Source organism: Phacochoerus africanus, chromosome 1 (assembly GCF_016906955.1).
Source record: "Phacochoerus africanus isolate WHEZ1 chromosome 1, ROS_Pafr_v1, whole genome shotgun sequence".
NCBI classification, from domain to species: Eukaryota; Metazoa; Chordata; class Mammalia; order Artiodactyla; family Suidae; genus Phacochoerus; species Phacochoerus africanus.
Window position 1 is genome coordinate 206,693,458 of NC_062544.1, and position 25,510 is coordinate 206,718,967.

At 36.9% G+C, this 25,510-nt stretch overlaps 1 protein-coding gene across 4 annotated transcripts in view; it reads left to right on the forward strand.

Annotated features, from left to right (window-relative positions):
- Window positions 1-25,510, forward strand: part of LPP (LIM domain containing preferred translocation partner in lipoma) — a 680,491-nt gene that overhangs the window by 554,853 nt on the left and 100,128 nt on the right. For all 4 annotated transcript variants that reach the window (XM_047788612.1, XM_047788637.1, XM_047788629.1 and 1 more), the window contains one exon: window positions 15,763-15,932. In XM_047788612.1, coding sequence (XP_047644568.1) covers window positions 15,763-15,932 — 170 coding nt within the window. The remainder of the gene's footprint in view (window positions 1-15,762; window positions 15,933-25,510) is intronic.

Below are 25,510 nucleotides of genomic sequence, written 5' to 3' on the forward strand. Positions count from 1 at the left end.
ATCACTAATCATCAGGGAATTGCAAATTAAAACCACAATGAATGATATTACCTTACAACTCTTAGAATGGCTATTATATCAAAAAGACAAGAAATGACAAATGTTGGCAAATATGTGGAGAAATGGGAACTCTGGTACACTGTTGGTGGGAATGTAGATTAGAACAGCCACTATGAGAAATTCTATGGAGTTTCCTCAGAAAAATAAAAATAGAGCTATTGTACAATCCAGCAATTCCGCTTTTGGTATTTATCCATAGAAAATGAAAACACTACTTTAAAAAGAAATATGCAACCCAATGTTTATTGCAGCATTATTTATAATAGCCAAGATATGGAAGTGACCTTGTGCACTGATAGATGAATGGATAAAAAGAATGGAATATTCAGACATAAAATACAAATGAAGTCTTACCATTTGTCACAGAATGGATGTACCTTATGCTGAGTGAAATGAGCCCGACCTCTCACCCCACCTCCCCCAACAAAGAAGATGTACTATATAGTTCAATTTTTATGAAATCGTAGAAAGGGAAAATTTAATCTATAGTAACAGAAAACAGTCTTTGGTTTTCTGAAGCTGGAGGAGAGGGCTGACTCTAATGGAACACAAGGGAACTTTTCAGGGTAATGCAAATAATCTAGAACTTGATTGCGATAGTTGGAAGTGTCTATGAATTTCTTAAAATTTGTCAAAACACATATAAAATGGGTTCAGTGATTACTTGAAAATTATACCTCAATTTTAATAAACTACAAAATGCATATTTCATTTTTTTTGATATATGAACAAAGCTTATTGAGTAAGGGCTGTTGGCTTTGTGTGTGGTGTGTCATAGTGCATAGTGTTGTCATGGGTCCTCTACAATTTCCAATTTGGGTTCCTTTAAAGGAGAAGGAGAATTTAAAGACGCTTGTGAAACAATATGAATGCAAAATGCTTTACAATTTTTAAGCTTTTTTTCCCTTAAATCTTAAAGCTGCTTATCCATATCTTACTGAATAAATTTGTTTTCTAAATGAGGTTTCTATGGAAGTTTTCAAAACATTCTATTTAGCTATTATTTTTTAAAATTAAAACATTTTCACTCTTTTTTTGTTAATTTACACAGTAGTCAACTAAATAGTATTATTACAATAACTATAAATTGTACAACTATAAATGTAATAAATTCATTGAGTAATAAAAAATAATAATAAAAAGAAGAATGTATGTTCAGCGGCATTTGAATGAACTACTCTGTACAGATCTATCAAATCTATCTGTTCTAATGTTTTATTTAGGACCGTGGTTTCCTTGTTGACTTTCTGTCTGGATGATCTGTGCATTGGTATAGGTGAGGAGTTAGAGTCCCTTACTATATTTTTTTGGCCTCGCTCATGGCATGTGGAAGTTCCCGGGCCAGGGATCGAAACTGTATCACAGCAGCAATCCAAGCCACTACAGTGACAATGCCAGATCCTTAACCTGCTGAGCCACCAGGGAACTCCTGTTATATCTTCTTGATGAATTGTCCCCTTTGTCATTATATGATGTCCATTATTATCTTTAAAAAAATTTTTTTATTAAAGTATAGTTGATTTAAAAAATTAAATTAAATTAAATTAAAACATTTTCACTCTTTTTTGTTAATTTACATAATAGTCAACTAAATAGGATTGTTACAATAAGAAGTTCAAATGGTATGAGTAGGTTTGGATCAAATCCAACCGACTCAGTAGCAGATTGGAGAAGGAGTCAGGCCGTGCATAGCGTCTTTTATTGGTTGTGCACAATGACACATGACTGAGTGGCCACTGGGATGGAAATTGGAGTCCTAGTTTTACACACAGTGCCTGACGTGTAATATGTGCTCAATATCTGCTTGATGTGAATATTTACCTTTATTTTTTGTCTTTTTTTTTGCCTTTTTCTAGGGCCGCTCCTGCAACATATGAAGATTCCCAGGCTAGGGGTCGAATCGGAGCCGTAGCCACCGGCCTACGCCAGAGCCACAGCAATGTGGGATCCAAGCCAAGTCTTCAACCTACACCACAGCTCACGGCCAGGGATCGAACCCTCAACCTCATGGTTTCTAGTCGGAGTCACTAACCACTGTGCCACGACGGGAACTCCAATGAATATTTACCTTTATGTTGTCTATCACAAGTCTTAAGGATTTGATAGCAGGTGCTCAGTAAATACTGAAAAATTACAGGCAATTACATGAGTTAAGCATCAATTCATTTATGAATTTTTGGCTATACTATATTAGAAATTATGTTTGTGACATGAGTTCACAGAGACATATCTGCCTTACTACTGTATCTGAATGTCAGCCCCATAGTAGATTACTCCATAAACATTTTGTCAAAGGATAGCTTTAATGTCTTCTGCCTTCTCAGGAGTCTTTTGAACAGGAATATGTCTAAAACTAATCTCTGATACCTTTTTCAAACTATTTAAGACCAGAAATTTCTTGTGCAACCATCTAAGTCAGCAAATTCCTGAAAAATTATTCTGAGGAAGTCGATGGCATAGAGATGAAACTGATAGAGGAGCTCTTGCCAGCCTCACTCCCCTCCACACTTCTCTTCCTGATCTAAGGGTCCAATATAGCTGAATCTTCAGAACGCTTAAAGTTCTTTGGAGCACATTTTAAATATCTCTAATTCTAGTTCACAGTTTAATTTACAAAAGAAGGATCTGAGGCCCATGGTGGTTAAATTACCTAAGGTTGCATAGCTCTGTATGTATTGTAAAGCCAACCCATAAACTCATGTCTTCTTACATTTTTTCCAATGCTTTTTAGCTACCTTTCTGTTCCAGTTTTGCTGTATTCCACTAAATGATTGCTTTTCCTTAATAGAGATCTTCCCTTTTCTTTAAGATGCACCATCACTCCCAGTTGTACCACCTGTACCAAGCTAAATTGCTCAGTGTTTACACCTTTCAAATACTTATAGACTGTCCATCATGGCACTCTTCACCCTTCAGCCTCATTATATGTACATATACAACTCCTCGCAGCTTTTTGTCTAAATCAGTCTCTTTAGTCTGTTCATCATTTGTACCATTCTTCTCTCTAGTGCCTAGACGAGAACAGTTTGAGTATATTCCAGATGGGAAAAAAATAACCCCAACATGTTGTAACAGGGGGGAGAACAACACACTGACTAGATGAAAGGAACAATCTACAGGTTAATTAGTAGTATGGCCACAAATATGTGCACAGTTTTGTTTCAGAAATAAAGCAAGCTGTATTTGTTGTAACTATCTCTTCTTTGAACTTAACAGAATGCTGATAATGCCAAGCTGTGTTTACAGTCCAAATTTTTGCTAAAGACCTTCAACTTTGCACTCCCCTTGTGTGGTATCTCTTGCCCAAGACAGAACTACAAATAAAAGCACATAGCAGGAGCTGATGCAAGAACCCATTATTGAGCTTATCTGCTTTTGTGCAGTTTCTGTGGATTTACTTGGTTTCTGAGAGCTCCCTATAAGCCTTAGGATGGGAGAGCCCTTGACTTATCTCACTAGATATTAGGCATTTGGTATTAGTCATCCTGTAAAAATTAAATGTTTACCAAATATGATAATCTAAAAATGGAAACCATATCATTACAAAAGGAATCACCCAGAAATACTCTGTCATAAATAAAACCTGCCTATTGCCTTGGTTTCCTTGTTTCTTTTACTTCATAATGTTTATAGTTTTTCAACAGATTCAGGGTCTTGAAAAGTGTACAGAAATTACCATTGAGTTTATTCTCCTTACCTTCAGGCAGACTTAATCTAACTTCAATTTGTATATTCATATTATAAAATTTATCTTAGAATGAAAAGTTAAAGACTGGAAAGGTGCTTAAAAAATACTTGCTACTTGATTCAGTGTATTCATTTTGTAGCAGGAGATAGAGTATATGCCCAGCCTGGGCACATTAAGGAAATGTTCCATTTTTTTCTTAAACTCTCATATGGTCCAGAAAGGGTTCCTTCAATCCCAACTAAATACTTCCTTTAGGACTTTCTGTGCCTTTTTTGTGCTGCTCTCTCATGATCTCACAGAACTATTAGTATCTACAAGTAGAAATGTAATTCCTTGCTGTTTTTTTTATTTATTAAACATTCCACTACACTTCTGAAATGATAATAGTAGAGTTTATTAGAATGGAATCTAAACTTTTCTATCTGTAAACTCAGTGATCGTGCTATTCTGGAGGTTGCAAAGAAGGGTGAATTTCCTCTCTCACACAAAGCAAGACTGTGGAGAGACTTACTCTCTGAATGAAAGGAGAGAGGGGAAAAGTAGGAACCTTCTCATGTTTTATTCAGATGTTAACAAAGAAAATTGAGAAGTGTGTTTCCTTAAAATTGACACCATTTTTTTTTATCCCAAACATTCTGGTAAGTGATAGCAGACAATTGTGCAAGATTTTTGAGAGAGGAATTTTTCCAGGAGCATAGTCCTGGTGGGAAATATTACTTAAAAGTAATGCGCTAATCACTTTCAAACTTGCATATTTCCACATACTGTGTGCATACATACATTTATTAATAACTGTTCCCACGATGTCACTTCAGCACTCAGAGAGCTGTGTTGCTATGCAAGTGCCAGAGACGGAATCCATGCTGACTGCAGTTTAGCAACGAGCATTTTACAGACACGCAAGGGCGAAGATGGCCTGAGGTCTAAGACTCCATGCCTGGGTCTCCTTCTGAGCCCTGATGTAGCATCATGTGTCAAATATTCATGGCATCCATCTGCCCACTCTACTGAGAAGATAAATGGCACTGCCAGCATTGCCAAGAAGCTTAGAGCCTCAAAATCTATCCACTCACATCCAGTGCCGCATTCCACCTTGTGACTTTTGCATAGGAATTCCTTAGAATGTGATCTCTGGATTCAAGCTCCAGATACATAAATATTTTCTACTCAGTTGTGCACATTATTTGTATTAATATTCATAAAAATTTATTTTACAGTGATATATCTTATGGAATTCCTTACATTTATTGTTGTTTATATTTTTATTTATATAAAATATATGTAACACTTTGAGTAACCTAGTTGCTCCCCAGTAACACTTTGAGTCACCTCATTGCTTGCCCAAATTTTCTCTCTCACACACACACACTCACACACACACACACACACACACACACACTGGTAGAACTAGGACTAGAATCCAATTTTTCTCACCACAAATCTGCTACTTATTCCACTCAAGTGTTTTTTTATTCTTTAAAAGAATAATAATAAATAACAAACCTGTAAATGAATATTGAATGTAACTCCAGTTTACAAAACAAATCAGTTCAGACCAGCTATGGTCAAACAGAAACCAGAGCCTGGCCTTCACCGATCCCAAGATTTCTGCAAAACCTAGTACCCTACATCCTGCTGCCATATTTTCCATTTTTAGAACATACAGATTTACAAATCCAAAGTATACCAGGTGTTTCAGACAGAAACAGAGTGGTTGTGCTGGTTCAAAGGATAATGGAGTTATCCTTGCTCTGGAATCATGTAGGAGTCATCTATGTGGGCTGCAGATTCCCACACAATACTTCCATTTACAATGAAACGTTAATTTATGTGGAGGGAGAAATTCTTTATGCTCAGGCAACAGCGCCTACTAGTGGAACGAAACTAATATTAGAAGTAGAAAGTGGAGAATGCTTTTGTGCAGCTGAAAGTGCGCTGTACTGAGAGCTTAAAGGCCCTAATCGAGGTGTCATTTCTGCTGTTAGCTTCCTGTAGGATCTTAATCAAGGCACTGCCTCTATCTGAGCCTTTGTGTTTTCCTCTCTAAAAGAAGTTAGACGGGATGTTTTCTAAGTTTTCACATGCTCTTACATTTTAGGACTTTTAAAAGTCCTAAAATATGTTATGGGCATTTCAGCACCAAGTAGAAAAATCAAAACCCAAGAAGACTGATTGGCTTCCCTGGGACATAGTATCAAGCAAGAATATCATCATCTCTGGGTCCAGCACCATGCATACAGGAAATGTGGTCCAGTTCAAAGATCTCTAGACATGGGGTCAAATGAACTGAGCTTGATTTCCAACTTCTCCATTATCTACCTCTCAAGTCATTCACAAGGTTATTCCTAGGTTAACACATTTTCTAAAAGAGGATAATTGTCTTACGTGGCTTTTAGTTATTGTTAAGATTCAAATGAGAACATGGAAACGAAGTTTTATGTGAACTTGCAGGATTACTCAGTTTTCATCTATTAGAAATTTTAAAAGAACTAATGTTATAACTTTCATTCTGCCCTTTTTGGCAGTATCAGATGGGAAAACACATTTACTATTATAAGGCAACGTTAAATATAAGGTGCACTTGTTACTACTATAAGGAGAAGACTGTGGATTTGAGATACAATTCAGGAAAACCCAGTGTTAGGGTTGCTCTTAAATAACCAGAATATGTTTGGAGATTTCTCAGCAATAAAACTAAAAGCAACTGGGCAAATTTAAAGTTTTTTCAACTTTAAGTGGAGACTGAGGGAAACAGAAGTTCCCATGAGAGTTACCAAAGAGCACATTTTAATCATATGTCAAAAATCATCACAGTAGCAGTTCTGATGTTACTAGTACTAGTAAACATTGTTTTTCCTGTTAACAGATCCATCATAAAATAAACTTTAAATATAGAAGAATAAATTAAAAATTAACAGCCAGATTATGAAAATGCCTATGTGTAAAAATTAACTCGAAATCTTGCTTTAGCCAAAACAGATACTAATATTCCTATTAGGGATGTTGTAAGGTTTGTGCAAGTTTCCTGTCAGGCCGGATGTTTTTTAAGGATTTTGGAATTCTAAAGTTAAAAGCCAAGTTAGAGGACAGGTTAAGTGGGCTTTAAGGCCCGACTGCCTGGCTCCTAATTGCAGCTTCAATAGTTAACTCTGTGGTCTTGGGCAAGTTACCTAATCTGCAGGCTGCCATTTCTTTAGCTATGATGAAGATAATGAGAGGACCTACGTCATCAGATTGTTGGAAGGATTACTTGAGGTAATATATTTAAATACTTAAAACAGTGCTTGGCAGATAATAAGTGCTGAATAAATCCTGATTATCATTGCTCTGGGGTCTACAAATTGTTTCAGGATCAGGATTGAATTTTCAGCACTGAATTCTATTAGTACCCATTGGTGAAAATAAATCTTACATAACTGCTTCAACGACACAGCTGCCTTTTTCCCTCACACTGACCACAGTCTTTTTTTTTGCTTTTTAGGGCCGCACCTGAGGCATATGGAGGTTCCCAGGCTAGGGGTCTAATCATAGCTACCTACAGTTGCCAGCCTACACCACAGCCACAGCAACTCCAGATCCAAGCCATGTCTGCGAACTACACTGAAGCTCACAACAACGCCAGATCCTTAACCCACCGAGTGAGGCCAGGGGTCGAACTCACAACCTCATGATTCCTAGTTGGATTCATTTCCGCTGCGCCCCGATGGGAACTCCCCTGACCACAATCTTTAGAGGAGGGTCCGAAGCATACATGTCTGGTCCTAAATATAATAAGCTCTTCATTTTCACGTTGTCTTCTACCTCCTATAGTTGGAGGGAGAAAGAAGCAGGACCTGCTGGTTCTAGTGCTATTGTATCATTGCTCCTAATGATGACTGTTCCTATCATTGACCTTTGTGGCCAGGGCTTCAAGGCAGTCATCATCATGGACTTTTTACAGAGACTGGAAAAAAAAGGTTACCACTGTGCACAGGACTCAATGCAAAATAGAGACTCATTAAGTATGTTTGTTGAGGGGTTGAAAAAATAATTGGATAGATGACTCAACTACTTGTTTTGAAAACAAGGGACTTTAGGCTCAGAAAATTCAGGAAATTTGTCCAGGCTTCCATAGCTCATGAGTAACACTGGCTCTCAGTTCTGTCTGATTGCCTGATATCATCTAATATGTAATTTTATTCAAAGAGCACCATGTGTTGTATCCCAAACTGCAAAGCAATGTTGTTTTTTCTGTTTTGTTGCTATTGTCTGATTTTTGGTTATGTTTGTGCTGTTCTTCCTAAGAAGTTTAGTTTAGTGAAGGTTAGGATCAGGGTGTATGGTGCCCAACTCACTCCCTCTGTCAGCCAAATAAAGTACAATTTCCTGGTCCTTGGGGCCAGGACTTCTGGTCCCAAAAATCACTGCTTTCTAAGAGTACTCTAGGACAGATAAACACATAAACACATGGTTCCCAGCCCCACTGCACATTAGCATCTGGATTTCAGGGCCCCACCTGAGAGAAAGTAAATCAGAATCTGCTAGTGGAACATGGTCTTCAGTATTATTTTAAAAGCTTTCCTGGTGGGAAGCCAGAGTTTGAGGCTCAACATTTTAAGCTCTTCTCTGAAGGACCCTTACCTGTACTTATTTCCCCACCTATAGCCAATCCTAACACTTGACTGAGCTCTCCTGAGACCAAGGGGTTTAGAGAAGTAATGTTGCACTGGCTCTTCTTTCTCTGGGAGTGGGAATGGGTTCCACTCCTCAGCAATGCTGAAAACATCACAGTTATGATTGAATAATGACGTGTATTTATAGACAACCTGGTGCTGATTAAGAAGATAGGCTTTAAGAGTTCCCATTGTGGTGCAGTGGAAACAAATCTGACTAGGAACCATGAGGTTGCGGGTTTAATCCCTGGCCTTGCTCAGAGGGTTAAGGATCTGGCATTGCCGTGAGCTGTGGTGTAGGTCACAGATGCGGCTCGGATCTGGCGTTGCTGTGGCTGTGGCGTTGGCCAGTGGCTACAGCTCCAATTAGACCCCTAGCCTGGGAACCTCCATATGCCGCAGGTGCGGTCCTAAAAAGAGAAAAAAAGAGAAAAAAGAAGAAGAAGAAGAGGATAGGCTTTAGAAGTCTGACCTGATTCCAATCCCAGCTCTAAGATGTTGGCCAAGTGACTTAACCTCAGAATTCTTATCTAGTAAGGATAGATAAGAGTTGATGGGATTAAATTAGAGTCTACAAGTAGCATGCTTAGGGCAAAGTCTGGCACAGAGGAAAAAATTCAGTAATTTTCTTTTATAATTTTGTTATGCATCTTCACAATGCAGTATATATTTAAATCAGTGAAACATACTTGCTTTTGCACCCCTATGTGAGATTCCCCTTCTAGCTTACCTCCTTACCTGAAGGTTTACCTGAAGCAAATACATATCTATAAATAAACCACCTCGTGGTTAGACTTCATAATGAATTTTTTTACACTAGATCACTCAGTTCTCATTCCATCTCATCAGTTTTGTTGCCAAGGCCTTTGTCCAGCCATTCCCAAATCATTCTCTATGACAATTTCGGGGGTATTTTCATTTTGTTTTTTGTAACTTAGCCTAATTTCTTACTAAAATGCTTCGTATTTATTTGGTCTGTTTCCTATGTCTACCACTGGTTGTAGTGCTGTCGTAGTCATTGCTCCTCCTCTTGTTGTCTGTGCACATGTGTGCATGAGAGAGAGAGAGAATAGGGAAAAGAAAGAGAGGGTAACAGCTCTCTGCCCCTACATCTCCTTCCATCCATGTGCCCATTGAATCTGCAAATTATCTCTGCAAGGACCATGTAAGCAATAGCGGTAAAATAATATGATACAATTATATACACACAAGCAGTGACAAAATTGGATGTGTCCTACACTCCAGCTTTTAATATATGATAAGGATTCTAGGATTCACAGAGCTAAATAGCACTAATGATAGGAGACTGAATATTGCTACATTATTTAAAGGCAGAGTCCAAGAAAAACTTGATTTGATATATGATATATACTATGCGATATTGAAATTGACAGCATTTATTGACTTGAACCTAGCCAGAACCCAGATTGGGACTTGAACCCATCCTACACCCAGATTGGGACTTGAACCCATGGTTTTTAAATTAGAATCACTCACCTGGTGTCTGTAACACAGGTTCTTTGTGCCTTAGCACAGAAAGAATTCAGCAAGAGAAAGTGATAGGCAAGAAATAGATTTTATTAAGATAGGATGCTTGTGGGAGATGCAAGTGGGCAGGCAAGGAGGCTCTGCCCCAAGAATCAGGTTGGCTACAGTTTTATAATACAAGGGGAGTGGGGGTGGGAAAAGACTGCCTCTTCTGCTTTCTTGAGTAGTAGCTCCTTCTAAGTATCCGCTAAGAGAGTATTGGACCCTGTAAGGTCAAACTAGGACTGTCATGGTGCTTATTCAATCAGTAGAAGGGTGGTCCTTAAAACTCTTGCTCTTTGTCTGAACCAGAATCCAGGATTCACTCCACCCTGTACCCAATGACCTGAGGCATATCTCATGCCTCCACTACCTTGTTCTGATGGATTTCTTGAGCAGTGGTTTTCCAAAGTTCCCTGGTTTTCCCCCTCTGTGTTCCCTTGTTGGGACTTTTATAGCTACCAGCATAACTATCCTCCTCCATCCCTATCAATGTCATACCTTAAATAGCTCTCGGTTGACAGTATTTGTGTGTTCTGTATTGTCTAAGGCCATATAGCAGCACCATGTAATAAATTTATTTATGACGCAAAAGAAGCCTATTTTATTGGAGTGCTTATAGTTAATATATGTGAACTACTTTCTATGGTTCAATGCTGGCAAGTGCTTTTGAGAAAATAGCCAATTCTTCTGTTCATGTATGTTATCGAGTGGAAAGCCACTGAAAACTCTTCAAACTAAAACATCAAGAGACAGCATTAGGGAAATCACTCTTGATGGTGAGAAGAAACATATATTATGATGCCACAGAAATTTCTCTTTTTCAGCCAACTTCATTGTTAACAGTCTGTCCCCTGTTTTACATGCAACATGAAATCTGTTTGGACAATACATGTCAGCTTTTATCCTGACAAGCATTTCAGAAATAGGCAACCCTGGAACAGTGGCTTAACTTGGCTGAATATTGCAATCATCTGGAGAGCTTTTAAACATTCCAGTCCTAAGGCATCGACCTCAGAAACAAAATCAGAATTTCTGGAGCTGGGACCCAGTCCTTTTTTTTTTCTTTTTCTTTTTTTTAAATTCCCCAGATGATTCTAACATATAAGTGTCAGCTTAAAAAAAAATGCACAACCTGAAAGCTGAGAGTTCAGTTTTATTTGGGGCAAAATTAGGACTTAAGCAAGGAGGATATGAAGACAAATGTGACCTGGCTTCATGTTTGCGTAAATGTAAATTTTAAAATGAAATCTTCTTTGCGTATTATAAAGGAAATAAATTCACGTTACAAAAAAGAGAAAGCTGGAAGCATTAAATATGAAAACCCATGTCTCACTACCTTCCTTGCCTAACTTGTTGATTTTCCTGTAATCTTCACCCATGCCATTCCTAAAATGACTTGTTCAAAAACTATATAACCTTCCAGACTTAGCTCAAGTAGTTGGACTACCATAAAGCCTTTCTATTTGTAAGAGGAAGTAAGTCAGGCCTAGCAGAACAATCAGGAAGCCATTGCAATGGCCCAGGAAAGATAATAAGCCCAATGTGGGTAGCAGGCATGAGCAGGAAAGAAGCATTTCAGAGACATTGCAGAGGTTGCGATGTTTGAGGGAGTGGGGGAGGAGGGGCAAGGGTGAGAAGAATCCACAATTTATATCCACAGTTGATATAAAGCAATATATATATATAAACAAAAAAATACGTGGGCAAGCTTTTTTTTTTTTTTTTGGTTCAGGTATCTCAATTCACTGACAAAAATCTCCCCAGGCTGTCTAACCCTCTGTCATTGGACTTTTTAAAATTAGTGTGCTAAGTATTGCCAACAAGCTCCTCATACCAACCATGGGTCTAAACTTGACCCACAGCTTTCTGCTGGCCCCTAATCAACTTTGTTTCCTTCATGCTCTGATGCCTTCAAGTCTGGTACCATCCACCTGGTTTTTCTTGTTTAAAAGTGCTTAGATACTTGTCTTCAAATGGGCAGTAAGATTGTGGGATGCTTTTAATGATATGTAGCATGGGCCCCTCTAGGGGCAAGGATGCACTGTGCTTGAGTAACTTTTTTTCCATTGTGAATGCCTCCCTAACAGACATAGTGTGTAAATTTTTGTTAATGTGAAAAGGGAACATTTGGGCACCTTTTCTGTCCTGCTGATGCGTAGGGCTATTTTTAATTTTTGTTCTTCGCTCTTTTTTTGAGCTTGTGATTTTAAAGGTGCCAGACTGACTGCCCTCCAGCCTGGTGTCCCCGATTTCTCCCAAGAATAGGAAAAGTACGGGAGGCAGTAGAGCTGGTCATGTCTGGGTCTAGCATATTAGCCTGACCCATTCTGGAAGAATATTCTCCAACATATAAAGGAGAAGATTGTTCCTTCTGAATACAGTGCATCTGCTTTCACAGCTGAGAGGACAAAACCTTGTTGTGCTGCCACCAAGTCACTGCAGAGTTTTTGGATCCAGTAAGCCCAGCTACTCATTCCTTCAGTGGAAAAACTAGAATGTTTTTCTCTCTTCCATCCCCACCTGTCAAAATTACATCCCTTAAGGTTGGACTTAACTGCCTCTTTCTCCAAGAAACCTTTTCTGAGCCTTCTCAGGTGTGATTTTCCTCCCACATCTCCATAGCACTTTCTCAGATGATACTGTGTTTTGTTATGTAGGATGTATATAGCCTCATAATTAATTCAAAAGGCACTGCCATTGTACCATACAGATTATCGTACTGGGCAAAGAGTATATACCCGGGGAATGCCTGTTGAATACAGTGAGAATCCCAAAGCTTAGCTTTTCATCCTGACTTTTAGGGCTCTGCTCTGACCTTTCCCTTTAATTAGTGACTGAAATTTCCTCCTAGATCCTCATGGGTAGCCCTCAAACTCTCCATAAACCATGTAGGCTCAGGCTCTTGGAATCCCAATATTACACTTTGGGCAGCCATGGTCTGGAATCTTAATTGCTGCCTCTACCTCCATCACAGGCCACCATGACCAATAGTCAATAATATTTGGCCAGAACAATTTTTTTCCAAAGTGTGGTCCAGAAATCACTGGTAGTCCCTGAAGGAGTATCAAGGAGTCTAGAAAAGGAAAAAGTAATAAACAATTATTTTCTTGACTTGCTTTTAACACATCTGAAATGTAAAATGACAACATTCATAGAAATTCAATATGCTCTTAATGAATCATCACATTCTTAAAGATTGCACATGGACCACAAAACCTGTGTTGATCGGTGTTGTTTAACTGATGTTAAGTAACAGTGCCATTCAGCTCAGTATTTTCATGTCATTGGTATGTTTTTTTTTTCCTGCTGCTGTTAAACCTGCATTTTTATTATTACTATTGTATTACACTCTTTCTTCAGTTCACCAAAATAGATCAGTGATTTGAATGAGTCTTTGAAAGTGGAAAAAAAACAGTAATAAAGATAATACCATAAATACCACTTCAGATTAATATTACAAATGTAAATTTTAGTGAACACAATTCCAATATAAATATTGGAAATGAATCTGTATACACTGGGATGAATGTGATTATTTTGCACAAGCAGATGAAAAAGAAATTTTTGAATGTTATGATATAATTTTTTTAATTATATTTTATGGACTGGTGATCTATTTGCCTGTAATCCCAAACATATTTTCTGTAATGAAATGTTGTCAGATAGTAGCATGAAGCTCTTAGAATTTTAGCACCCTTTTAAAACATAGTATAGTAAACTAATTACTTTTTTTCTGAATAATCACAAAAATAGTGCCATGCAAAAAACTCAATTTTCTTACTAAAGACAATGAAAGTCCAAAATTTTAAAAGCATCTTTGTAAGGTTACACATTTCATATGATAAAAAAGCAAATACAAGTTCAGTCTTAGATAGAAGTTTGTAAATCAAGCCATATAGTTTATTACAAACATTATATAAAAGTTTATCAAATGTCAAGAATATGCTATTAAGACTTCATAAAAATGTCAACTATGGTGGAGGCAGCTCAGTTTCCAAGAGTTTTTTAACTTTTTTTAAGCACTTGATATTGCTTATTCTTTAGGGGGGAAATGTTCTATAGTTTGAGGTATATTTTAAAGATGCATTCAAATCCTGTGACAAATATAAAGAAATGCTTTCCAGGGCTAGTGCAACCAAAGAAGTTTAGAAATATATTTTCCTCTTTTCTCCATGTTGAAACATTTAAAGTTCCTCCGCCCCACACACCTTTAGGTGTGAAATGGTTGTCAATCCAATATGATGGAGTGCTGAAAGCAGTCTTTAGTGAGAAATCTTTCCATAGTGTCAGCTCTGTGTTCAATCCTGAAGCACAGAAGCAGCACAGAGGCAAGTTAGCAGACTGGTTAGGACCATTGACCCTGGGACTAGACTGCTTGGGTTAAAAGGTAACTAACCACTTTTATAACCCAGTTTCCTCCTCTGTATAGCAGAGATGATAATAGTCCCTTGCCATAGTTTGTTAAGTATGTATAATGCATTAATATACATGAAGCATCTAGAAAATGCATTAGGTTTGCTATAGCTTATCTGTAAAATCTCACTGATTCTTGCTGATGTTCCCAGGGACCTATAATTACTTGTTAAGCCTTTTTACATTTGTAGAAATAAAAAATAAGAAGGGAAACTGAATGTGACTGTGAACTCTGGCTCAAGAATCCCACAGTGAAACCAGCTATGGATACAGACTGCAGCCAGCACAATGCCTCTCACTGACATCAATGTTTTCTCTTGCATTACATTCTAATGTTATTGTTAAAAACAATGCAATTTTTTTAACCTAAACATAATGTCCATATGTGGTCAGAGCCCCCATGAATCAATTTCATGATGCTGTAAGTTTATAGCACCCTGGGCTGGACAGTGACAACCAAAGACGTGAGGGTCTCAAAATGCTACAGTATGTGGAATAGTGGCACCATTTAGAGATAATTCAAAGTAGGAACAGACCTGGAGGCAGTGCTGAGTTGTAATGTCTTAAAGAGTATCAGGTATAAAAGATGAGACTTATTTCCTGAGGCCCTAAAAGACAGCACTGGGACTACTGGGTAACAGAATGAGGAAGCATCTGGGCTCAGTACAGGAAAGAACTTTTTAGCAGTCAGCACTGCCTGGAAATAAAAGGGACTACCTTTTTCTCTGCCTGTCACTGAGGGCTGGATGCAGGAAGTTGCAACCCAGACTTTTATGAAAGGAGTTGAATTTTGAGTGTGAACCCAGCTCCCTCCCAGTCTAATTGGACACAGAGTGTCTCCAGGGAGAAAGACTTTCCTAGACTTTGCCTATCACTCCTATTATCCTGGGTCAAGTTTTTCTTATACTTGTATGTGACATTAGAGGCAGAGCACTGGCCTCCAATGCAGGAGACCTGGGTTCTACTGGGTCGCTTTCTGTGGGACCTTGGCTGGGAGGGTTAGCTCCTCAGCTGACCAGTAAAGTCACCATCATGCTGGCCTTATGGGGGGTAGTGGTGGCTGTGGTGGTCATCTTGCTCGTGGTGATGATGGCTGTAGAAGTGTTCTTATTGCAGCTGCTGGCAGTACATATTTGCTGTCTCCCCATATTGACTTCTTTAGAAAAACTCAAGATGTTCCTTGTTCTTTTTTTTTTTTAGATTTTAATTTTTTCCATTATAGTTGATTTACAGTGTTCTGTCAATTTCTACTGTACAGCAAAGTGACCCAGTCATTCATATATATATATATATGTATTTATATGTTCTTTTTCTCACATTATTCTCCATCATGTTCCATCACAGGTGACTAGATATAGTTCCCTGTGCTATACAGTAGGACTTGGTGAGTTCTTAGCAGTCTGTCCCTCTTTTTTTCAGGCCGCTGTGCTCGCTGTGGGGAAAACGTCGTTGGGGAAGGTACAGGATGCACTGCCATGGATCAGGTCTTCCACGTGGATTGTTTTACCTGCATCATCTGTAACAACAAGCTCCGAGGGCAGCCCTTCTATGCTGTAGAGAAGAAAGCCTACTGCGAGCCCTGCTACATTGTAAGTTCAGATTTGATCCTTGGGTACTTTACAAAGATGTCTTCTTTGGCAAAATGCCAGTCACTCCAGATTAAATGTAACCATCAGATCTTTGCTGCTGATCAGATTTCAAAATATGTGCCTGGGAGTTCCCATCATGGCGCAGCAGAAATGAATCCAACTGGGAACTGTGAGGTTGCAGCTTTGATCCCTGGCCTCGATCAGTGGGTTAAGGATCCGGCCTTGCCACAAGCTGTGGTGTAGGTTGCAGACACGGCTCTGATCTGGCATTGCCTGGTTGTGCATAGGCCGGCGGCTACAGTTCCCATTCGACCCCTAGCCTGGGAACCTCCATATGCCACGGGTACAGCCCTAAAAGGACAAAAAGACAAAAAAAAATGTGCCTGTGTAATTGGCATATCTTAAGTTTTATCCCTATGTCCTTGGTTCATATGAGGTCAAAAGGTGTATGGCTTGCAGAGAAAATCATCGCCCTGTGGTTTGTCAGCGTATATGTACAAGCTAGCACCTTGAAGCATCAGAAGATTTCCCAAGTAGCAGTCACACCTCTTATTATTAGGTCTCACTCTGTATTTGTAGAGAAACATTGCAGGGCCTTGGAACTTGTGAGTGTTCTTTCAAACTCCTGGGTCCTTTGAAATACTTTTTTCTACCTAGAATTTCTCTTACCTATTATACCCGGCAGGTTTTCAATGATGCAATTAGAGAAACTCTCTATTATAGTATCTATACCTTAAAGGGAAATAAATAGTTATGCCTACTGAGCAAATAAATTGTTTCTTTTTTTTTTAAATGCTCAACTATATTTTAATAACATAGCTGGGTAACTAAAAATACTCATAGTGACATTATCTTAGCTGTTTGCCAGGCTCCTTAAATCTACACATAAAGCTGTCTTCTGATATAGCTGTTTGATGAATGAACATAAACTTTTTTAATCTAAAGTAAATTCCCTTGCTATCCTTCTGCTTGATTCTATATCTCTGTTTAGCACTTGTTAGTAGAAGAAGTAGTGTTTTTTTTACAAACCCACGAAATAAACATGATTTGGCCCTCAGTGCCCAGGCATCAAGGTAAGAGAAGCCTTGAGAACAAAGTAGTGGGAGTTGGACATATCCTTGCAGATCCCCAAGGTTCAAGTTTACTGTAGAAGTTTCTGGCCTTATTAGAATTTTCCCATAACCTGAAAGCTCTTATTCATTGCAGCCCTAGAATCTGTACTACAGATCTCATAAAATTTATTTGAGATTAAGATCTCACAGGTTTAAATATTGTTTTGCATCTCTTAGGTTCTATTTTATTTCATTTTCCTGGCCAAAGGCAACTTCGTTACATATAGTATCATCATAGTGCCATCAATGTTGGAGCTGGAAAAAAACAGAAACAAAAACTTGAGATCATTTGCCTAACCTCTCTCTTTAGAAGTAAGAGCACAGAGATACAGGGAGGAGGAAAGTGACTTATCTCTCATTAGTGTCAGAGCTAGGTCTGTATTCAGTTGTTCACACTCCTAGTCCCCATATGTTTTGCAGACACTGCAAGGTTTTAGCTTGTCCAGAAAATAAACCCAAACACAATGATGTCTGTTGTTGATTTGGAAGGAACACTTACATATCAGGGAAAGTCTAGTGAACAGAAGCTTGTCTTTTTAAGAAATATGAATATTTCAGATACCACTCTTTGAAATCTTCTTTGTTGAAAAAGAAAATTACAAAATTCCCTGCCTTTGTAAACATACTGTGTGGATTGTCATTCACAATGACCTAGGACCACAGTGAAATTATTTATTGCAGTGAGCTCTGTAGCAGTGATGTCAGCAGAGCCTCTGGAAACACCTAAGGCCATTTGTCCATACACTAAGTGACCACAGGTAGCTTTGTAGTTCTTGTGCCTATTTTTCATTCCCCCACCTTTTTTTTTTTTAACTGCATTTTTATTCTTGCTATTTGAATGATGCTCCTGTGGCTGCCTCCTTCAGTTTTCTTTTACCTCTTATGAGCTAGAAATGTCATGAAAATGGGAAGGTTACTTGATCTTTGCTGGCCTCAGTTTCCTCATATATAGAATGGTGATGGTTGCAGGATTTTGACCAAAGGCCTATGAATATGAAATGAGGCAATCCAGCAATCCTTGACTGGCTCAGGGAATGGAAGTGGAATGAATGTTATTCTGAGATTAATTTTGATAAGATTTCTGGCCTATTTAGCATTTCTGAAAGGGAGGGCCTTACATGTGCAGTGAGATACATTGGGCTTGGGAAATTGTTTTACCCTCTCAGACATACCTCTCTCCCATTTTTTTTAATGCTTGGCTTGCTCTCCTGAGTGTGTGGTAAAACTGAAAAAAAGTTTAATCTAGCTAATTATGGGTTTCTCGAATAATGGGCTTAAGTTTCAGTCTCCATCCCAGGTGTACCATCTTGGTATTTCTTTAGGACCCATTTTCCTTCTGCTTTGGTTGCCTGTTACTGTACTATGTTCATGACAAGGAACATGACCTGGCTCATATTTAATCACATCCTTGGAAGAAGTGGGTGAATTCAAATAATGGAAATTTTTACCATCCTTCTTGACTTCACTCCCTCATAAGAAACTTTAATCAAGATTTCTCTTTAATGAGATTTATCCATGGTGACTCTAAACGTAATTTAATTCTTATCAGAATTCAGTTAAGCTTTACTCCAAAACCCTTGTTCAATATTGATTTCAGAGTTCAGTACAGCCCTCAAGTCCTCAGATGGATGTTTTAGCATTTTAATTTCTTCTGAACTTTGTAAGTCCAATAAGCTGCCACACTAAAAATGTAAAGAGTTTTCTTGTGCAGAGGTTGGGGAAGCTGGAAGAATAAAATGAAACATTTGTTTTGAAGATAGAGTTTGTATTGAGAAGAACCCTAGGGCTGTGTGTATCTCCCTTTGAACCAGAGCCCTTAGAAAAGGAAGCACCTGCAATGTCATCCAGTCAAATTACCTCCTGTTCCATTAGTGGAAACAATATGTCTGAAGACATCCCTTTCAAAGCAGAGAAAACCTAAGCCCTGGGCCTCAGTCTGTGCCTTTTTTATTATTATTAATGGAATCAGAATATTGAAGATAGTGTCTTAGTTAATTATTTCTGTGTAAGGACCATCCTGTTTGATGCTCTGATTTCAGAAAGGAGACGAGTCTAACATAAATTTAATTTATTCTTGCCCCAGTTGGTTATTGATCAACTGAAGATCATATTTAAATTAAACATTTAAGTAATTTGGAGAGAAAATATACCAGTTATGGCTTTATCTTTGATTCAGTGATTATTCAGATTTACCTATATCCTCTTGAATCCTTAATCCTTACATGTACATAGGATTAAACAAATTTGATTCAGTAAGGCATTGTGTTTCACTTTAATCATTTTGTATATGCTTTCTTTTGTATTTTCTATTGATTGACAATATAAATATATGTGTGTATATATATATATATATATATATATAGCTTTTCATTGTTAATAATTTCCATTTTTAGCTTTTCATATGTTTAGTTTACACACTACTTTTTAAAACCATTTGCTACTGGACAGATAATGGATATTTTCCAATCTTTTAGTATTATAAAAAACATGCCTATAAATAACTGAGTAAAATTTTATTTAATTTTATTTTGAATTGCTTTCTTAGCATAAATTCTGTGATTTATATTACCAAATTTATGGCAATTTGAAGAGCTTTTACTAGATTTCTTTAAAAAGATATTTTCACTTTAGAGAACCATCAACAATAATGAGACCAAATGTTAAACTATAACCTATCCACTATTGAAGAGGCTTATTTACATTTATTTTGAACCAACTGAATAGGTGCATTATATAATAGTTTTTAATTTGGGTTTCTGTAATTAGCAAAATCAATAAGATGCTTTTTTTCTTTGGTGATACATCTCTTAAAAGCTTAGTTTTGATTATTCTTATGGATTTGTTTAAATAAACATATTAAAATTAGAGCACTAAGCTTCCTTGGGAAGAAAAGTGATATAAATAGCATACCTTGGTCCTAGTCTTGCTTTCCTGGTATGATGTGAAATAAATCATTTAATATCTGAGTACCAGTATCCTCATTTATTAAAGGGAAATATTAACTTCTAACCATTCTTCAAAGAGAAGGAGTGAACAGGAGTAATATTTTCTACATGATGAAGAAATCATTTACTAATACAAGGACTTAATCTGATTAATAACATTTTCATTGCTTTTTTTCTTTGGCTTAATCTGATGGAATTTAGAAATCCTCTAAGTTTGGGGTAATTTCATAGCTGCAGTTGCTATGGAAATCCTGCAATAAATAGATGTCATAGAAGGAATATGAGGACATATATGAGAAGAGGTTAATATTTTTCTTAAGATTTTTGTGTTGGTATGGGAAGCAACCATACTTCCCACTTATGTGTCCTTCTGCCCTCAATGAGACAGGCTTCTAAGTACAGATTTACAAAAGAATTGCTGTGTTCTCAGCATTGCCAAAGAGTCTGGGCCTAGAGACACAGTGCATCAGAGATGCTCAGCAAGTCTGTTTATGAGATGACAGCCAAGGATCTTCCCCTAAACCAGGGCTCTTACTCAGAGTGGATGGAATCCAGCTCCTGACTCTCTGGTAGCGGAAGTTGGTACAGGCATTTTTATTACAGTTACAATCCAAGTGATTAAAAGACTTAAGGAAATAGGAGGCCAACTTCACATGAGACTAAACACTTTAAAGTTCCTGAATTTGACGCATTAGTGGCTCACACACTAACAGCTTTTTTTCTCCCTATGTCACTAAATGGCTACAGTTAAAACATTCTAACTTTTCAACCTACTTTAAGAGGTAGGTTTTGTACCTCTGCAGGAAGGTTGTCTTTTATATGCTCAATTCTACCTAATAAAATGTTTTAAAAGCAGTTATGGCTAGTGCTTTATGTGGGTATTAGCAACGGACCTGAGAGTTTAGACTAAACTTGAGAAATTCAGGTGAACTTCTCTCCTCCTCTTTCCTTAATTACATACCCCTCCTGCTCTCTCATCCCCAAGAAGTGGGTCTCTCTCTCTCTCCCTCTCTCTCTCTCTTTCCCACATACCACCCACCTACCCACACACGCACACACGTGCTTTCTTCTTAATGTTAATTACATCATCCTCCTATAAGCACCCTCCCAGGAAAGAGAAAAATGGTTCAAAAGAGAGGAAAATTTGTCAAGTATGCTCTTGAGAGATTTAACCATTCTAACTACTACGAATAGTTTTCTCCTCCATTTGTACAGCCCCTTATATTTCACAGTGCTCCTGCGCCTCTATTACTGCACCTTACGCATTAGAACCTTGTGAAACAGACAGAGGGGAGATTATTGGTCCCATTTATAGTGGCTTTGATATTTTCAAAGAAAAAGACAAAATGAAGACTAAGGAACAGATCTTTTCACTTGCATTTTATTGCTAGATCCATTCTGCTGCCCTGAAACTACAGTTCAGCTTCCTAAAAATGTGCAGATATTGACAGCCCCCTGGGATTATATAGCCTTTAAGTCCCACAGTTTTAATTGATGACCACATGAATCATGGCTTCCAGCATTACAGAGCCTAAAATGCTAAACTTCTGCCAACTTAAAACCACAGCCCCTGCCTTTCCATGAGCATTTACTTGTTGCTCTCCCCGAAATGTCTCAGGTTTTAAGACAAAAGCCCATTTTTATGGTTAAAAATAATCACAGCAATAACTAATGTTTCTTTAGTGCCTTAATTTTTACACAGCACTTTTTGTTTATCTCATGTCACTTTCTCAAAATCTTAGAATATAGGTACAATTATTATTGCCTTTACTTCCAATAGTAATAACTTGGGTTTTAGAAAAAAATCATCTTGCTCAGTCCCACAGAGCATGAGTGTCAGATCCAGGACTTGATCCCAGTCTTTGATTTTCAAGTTCAACTCTGCACATATCCAACAAATTATTGGAAATTTCATTTGTTATTACTAGGTTTCATTTTTCCTCATTAATTTTTTCCTCTATTACCATATATGAGCTCAGAATATTTTTTTCTTATGGTAGTAATTAAAAAAAAAACTCAGTTTTTAAGTATCACATGCTCACTAGAGAAAAATTAGAAAATACTTTTAAAGGGCATATAACTCTCCCATCTAAATATTAGAACAGTTTACATTTTACCACATATTTTTTCTATTTCGGTGTACCTGGATATGATATATGTTTATAGATGTAACCACATACCTATATATATGTTTACATGTACATACAAACACAATGAGATCATACTGTCTGTACTAATTAATAACTTGCTTTTATTATGTAACAGTATATCAAACTTTGCCTCCTACAGAAATAGTTTCTTTTAAATATTCCATGAACACTCAAAAAGAATGTATATGACTTGCATACCTTTTCTGAAAAAGTGACTCAAAAATATTCCAGCAGGCAAATAAATTAATCAAAAAGTATGTAGGAAATCTAGAATAACTAAAATGATGATAAGCCATGAATCAACAAAACTAATAGTTAAAAATAGATAGGAATAGGTGTAATGCCAAATTCAGACCAAAAGAAAATAATATTAATTACCTACTCATTATGATATTAATAATAGACAAAATACAGTTCAGGACAAAACTATCACATAAGCCAAAGAACACTATTTTATTGACAAATGTCATAGTTCCTGAAAAACGGTCTTGAGCCTTTTTTCATTAAATAGCATTACATTGAAATATGATACAAAAATATTGATGAAATATGAGATGAAGATGGTAAAACCGTAGTCTTTATAAAACTTTAACATATTTCTTATAATCTCTGACAAACCAATTATAGAAGTTGGATAATGATTAATATCATTGATTTAATCCATACAACCAAAGAGATTATATCTTCTTTCCAAGTCATGGAATATTTAGAAAAGCATCATATTATAGTCCAAAAGGAAAATATAGACAGCTTCTACTTTGGCTGACTGGTTGTGCATGTCAGCACAGTAAGGCAAGAAACCCATAAAAGGATAAACAATAAACATACTCTTGAGTTTAAAAAAATTTCTTGGAAAGTAATGATAATAACACTGCATGACAAGGAGAATGAGATGCAGCCAAAGTGGAATTCCAAGTAAAGTTGGTAATCATTAATTGCAACAAGAAAGAGTGCAAATATATGAACCTAAAAAACTGGAAATGACAAAAGCAACCCAAAGGGAAAAGGGATTAGTTTAAATGAAGGCAGTTCTTGATGCATTGAAAAATATTAGAATTTTTAAGTTCAGGAGATGATTCTTTTAAAAGCATAATAAAGTGAACATCCAGTGAAGATAATCAAGAATTAAGGGGAAAACCAAAAATTATAAAAATTTAAGAATGAAAATGAAGCTTTCAGCATCGATATAGAGGACATTTAATTATTACATTTAAAATTTTATAGAAAAGAGGCTATTCTCTGTGCAAATCTAAATACAGGAGAAGAAAACTTAAATAACCTCATAAACATGGATGAAATGCAGAGCTACTACCTGAGAAAGAACCAAGAACTTTTACAAACAGGATTTTTCAAATCTTTGAAGAACAACTGATTCCTGTGCTATTTCAATTTTCAGAGCTTAGCAAGAGAAGATAAGCTTCCTATTCATCTTGTAAAGGTAGCCTGATCCTGATTAATTATACCTAACCTAGGTTTCCCCCCAAAGAACACTCTATGCTAATAGAACTTTCATAAGTGCAGAAATCTTAATTGAAATATTAGCACACTGAATGCCACATAATGAAACAATCCAGGTTATTCCATGATTCCAGTGTTAGAACAATTATTAGGAATCTTTTAGCATGATTAGTTGTAGTGAAATATCAATTTAAAAAAAATTAGTAAACATCCATTGATGCCAAAAAAGCATTTAATGAAATTTATCACACATTCTTTTTTAAAAATGAAAATAATTGCAATAACTTAAAATGAGCTTTAAATAAAATAGAAGGAAAAAAGAAGATATTTAAGTTTAATAGGATAAAATAAACTAATGGTGAGCCCTCTTCCTAGATTTTCCTAGATATCCACAGAATTCCTGCTATTATATTAGTATTATTCTTAACATTCTAGCCTTTGTAATGGAAATTTGGAAACAAAAACAATATATATTATATGACTTTTTTCTTTTATGTATATACTATTTCAAGTATATAATATTTCTGACACAAAGTTATAAAGCATAATAAGATGATATTCCATGTACCCATTATCCAATTTAAGAAATAAAATATTAGAAATCCAGTTGAAATCTCTTAGGTTCTTACCCCAGTCACATTCTCAAGGCTCCTGTACAGTGGTAGCTAATATGCTAAATTTGTTTTAACATCCATGGGAGTTCCCATCATGGCTCAGTGGTTAATGAATCCAACTAGAAACCATGAGGTTGCAGGTTCGATCCCCAGCCTCGCTCAGTGGGTTAAGGATCTGGCGTTGCCGTGAGCTGTGGTGTGGGTCACAGATGCAGCTCAGATCTGGTGTTACTGTGGCTCTGGTGTAGGCGGGCGGCTACAGCTCCAATTATATCCCTAGCCTGGGAACCTCCATGTGCTGTTCTAGGTGCAGCCCTAGAAAAGACAGAAAAAAACAAATAAAATATACATTTCTGTACAGTTTTATTGCATATCTCTAATATGTAATATATATTATATATTATTATATATTAGCTCTAATATATATTATATATAGTATATGTTATATATTATCTCTAATATATATATTATATATATCATACTTTATATATGATATATATTATTATATATTATCTCTAATATATATGTTGTGTTGTTTGCATATAGTATTTTTTAATTTTAAATGAATGTATTGTATCATACTTATTTTTCTGAGACTTTTTCACTCAAAATTGTAAGACTAGGATGTATAAATATGTATAATTATATGATAATTATTTAAGAAAATCTAAGGAAACCTAAATTATTTGTTAGTAACCTAGCAAAATCAAAATAGAAATTTACATTTAGAAAATAAATTGGGAAAAAAAATCTTTATGAAGAAGCAACAAAAACAAAATACCTAGGTAAACCTTTAAAAGGGTAAATGAGGAGTTCCCGTCGTAGCACAGTGGTTAACGAATCCAACTAGGAACCATGAGGTTGCGGGTTCGGTCCCTGCCCTTGCTCAGTGGGTTAATGATCCGGCGTTGCCGTGAGCTGTGGTGTAGGTTGCAGACGCAGCTCGGATCCCGCGTTGCTGTGGCTCTGGCATAGGCCGGTGGCTACAGCTCCAATTGGACCCCTAGCCTGGGAATCTCCATATGCCGCGGGAGCGGCCCAAGAAATAGCAACAACAACAACAACAAAAAGACAAAAAGACAAAAAGACAAAAAAAAAAGGGTAAATGATCTAAGTGAAGAATGCTATAAAATTTTACAGGGATAATTAACTCAGGAGTAAAATGATTGGAGGATTGAATATGCTTTGGAAAGCACCTCTCACTTTAACAGGCATTTATATCATCACCCTGTAATTATACAACAGCTCAACTTTCAGTGGGAGAATAGTTACTGCGCTGTCCTTTGCTGATGGATTTTA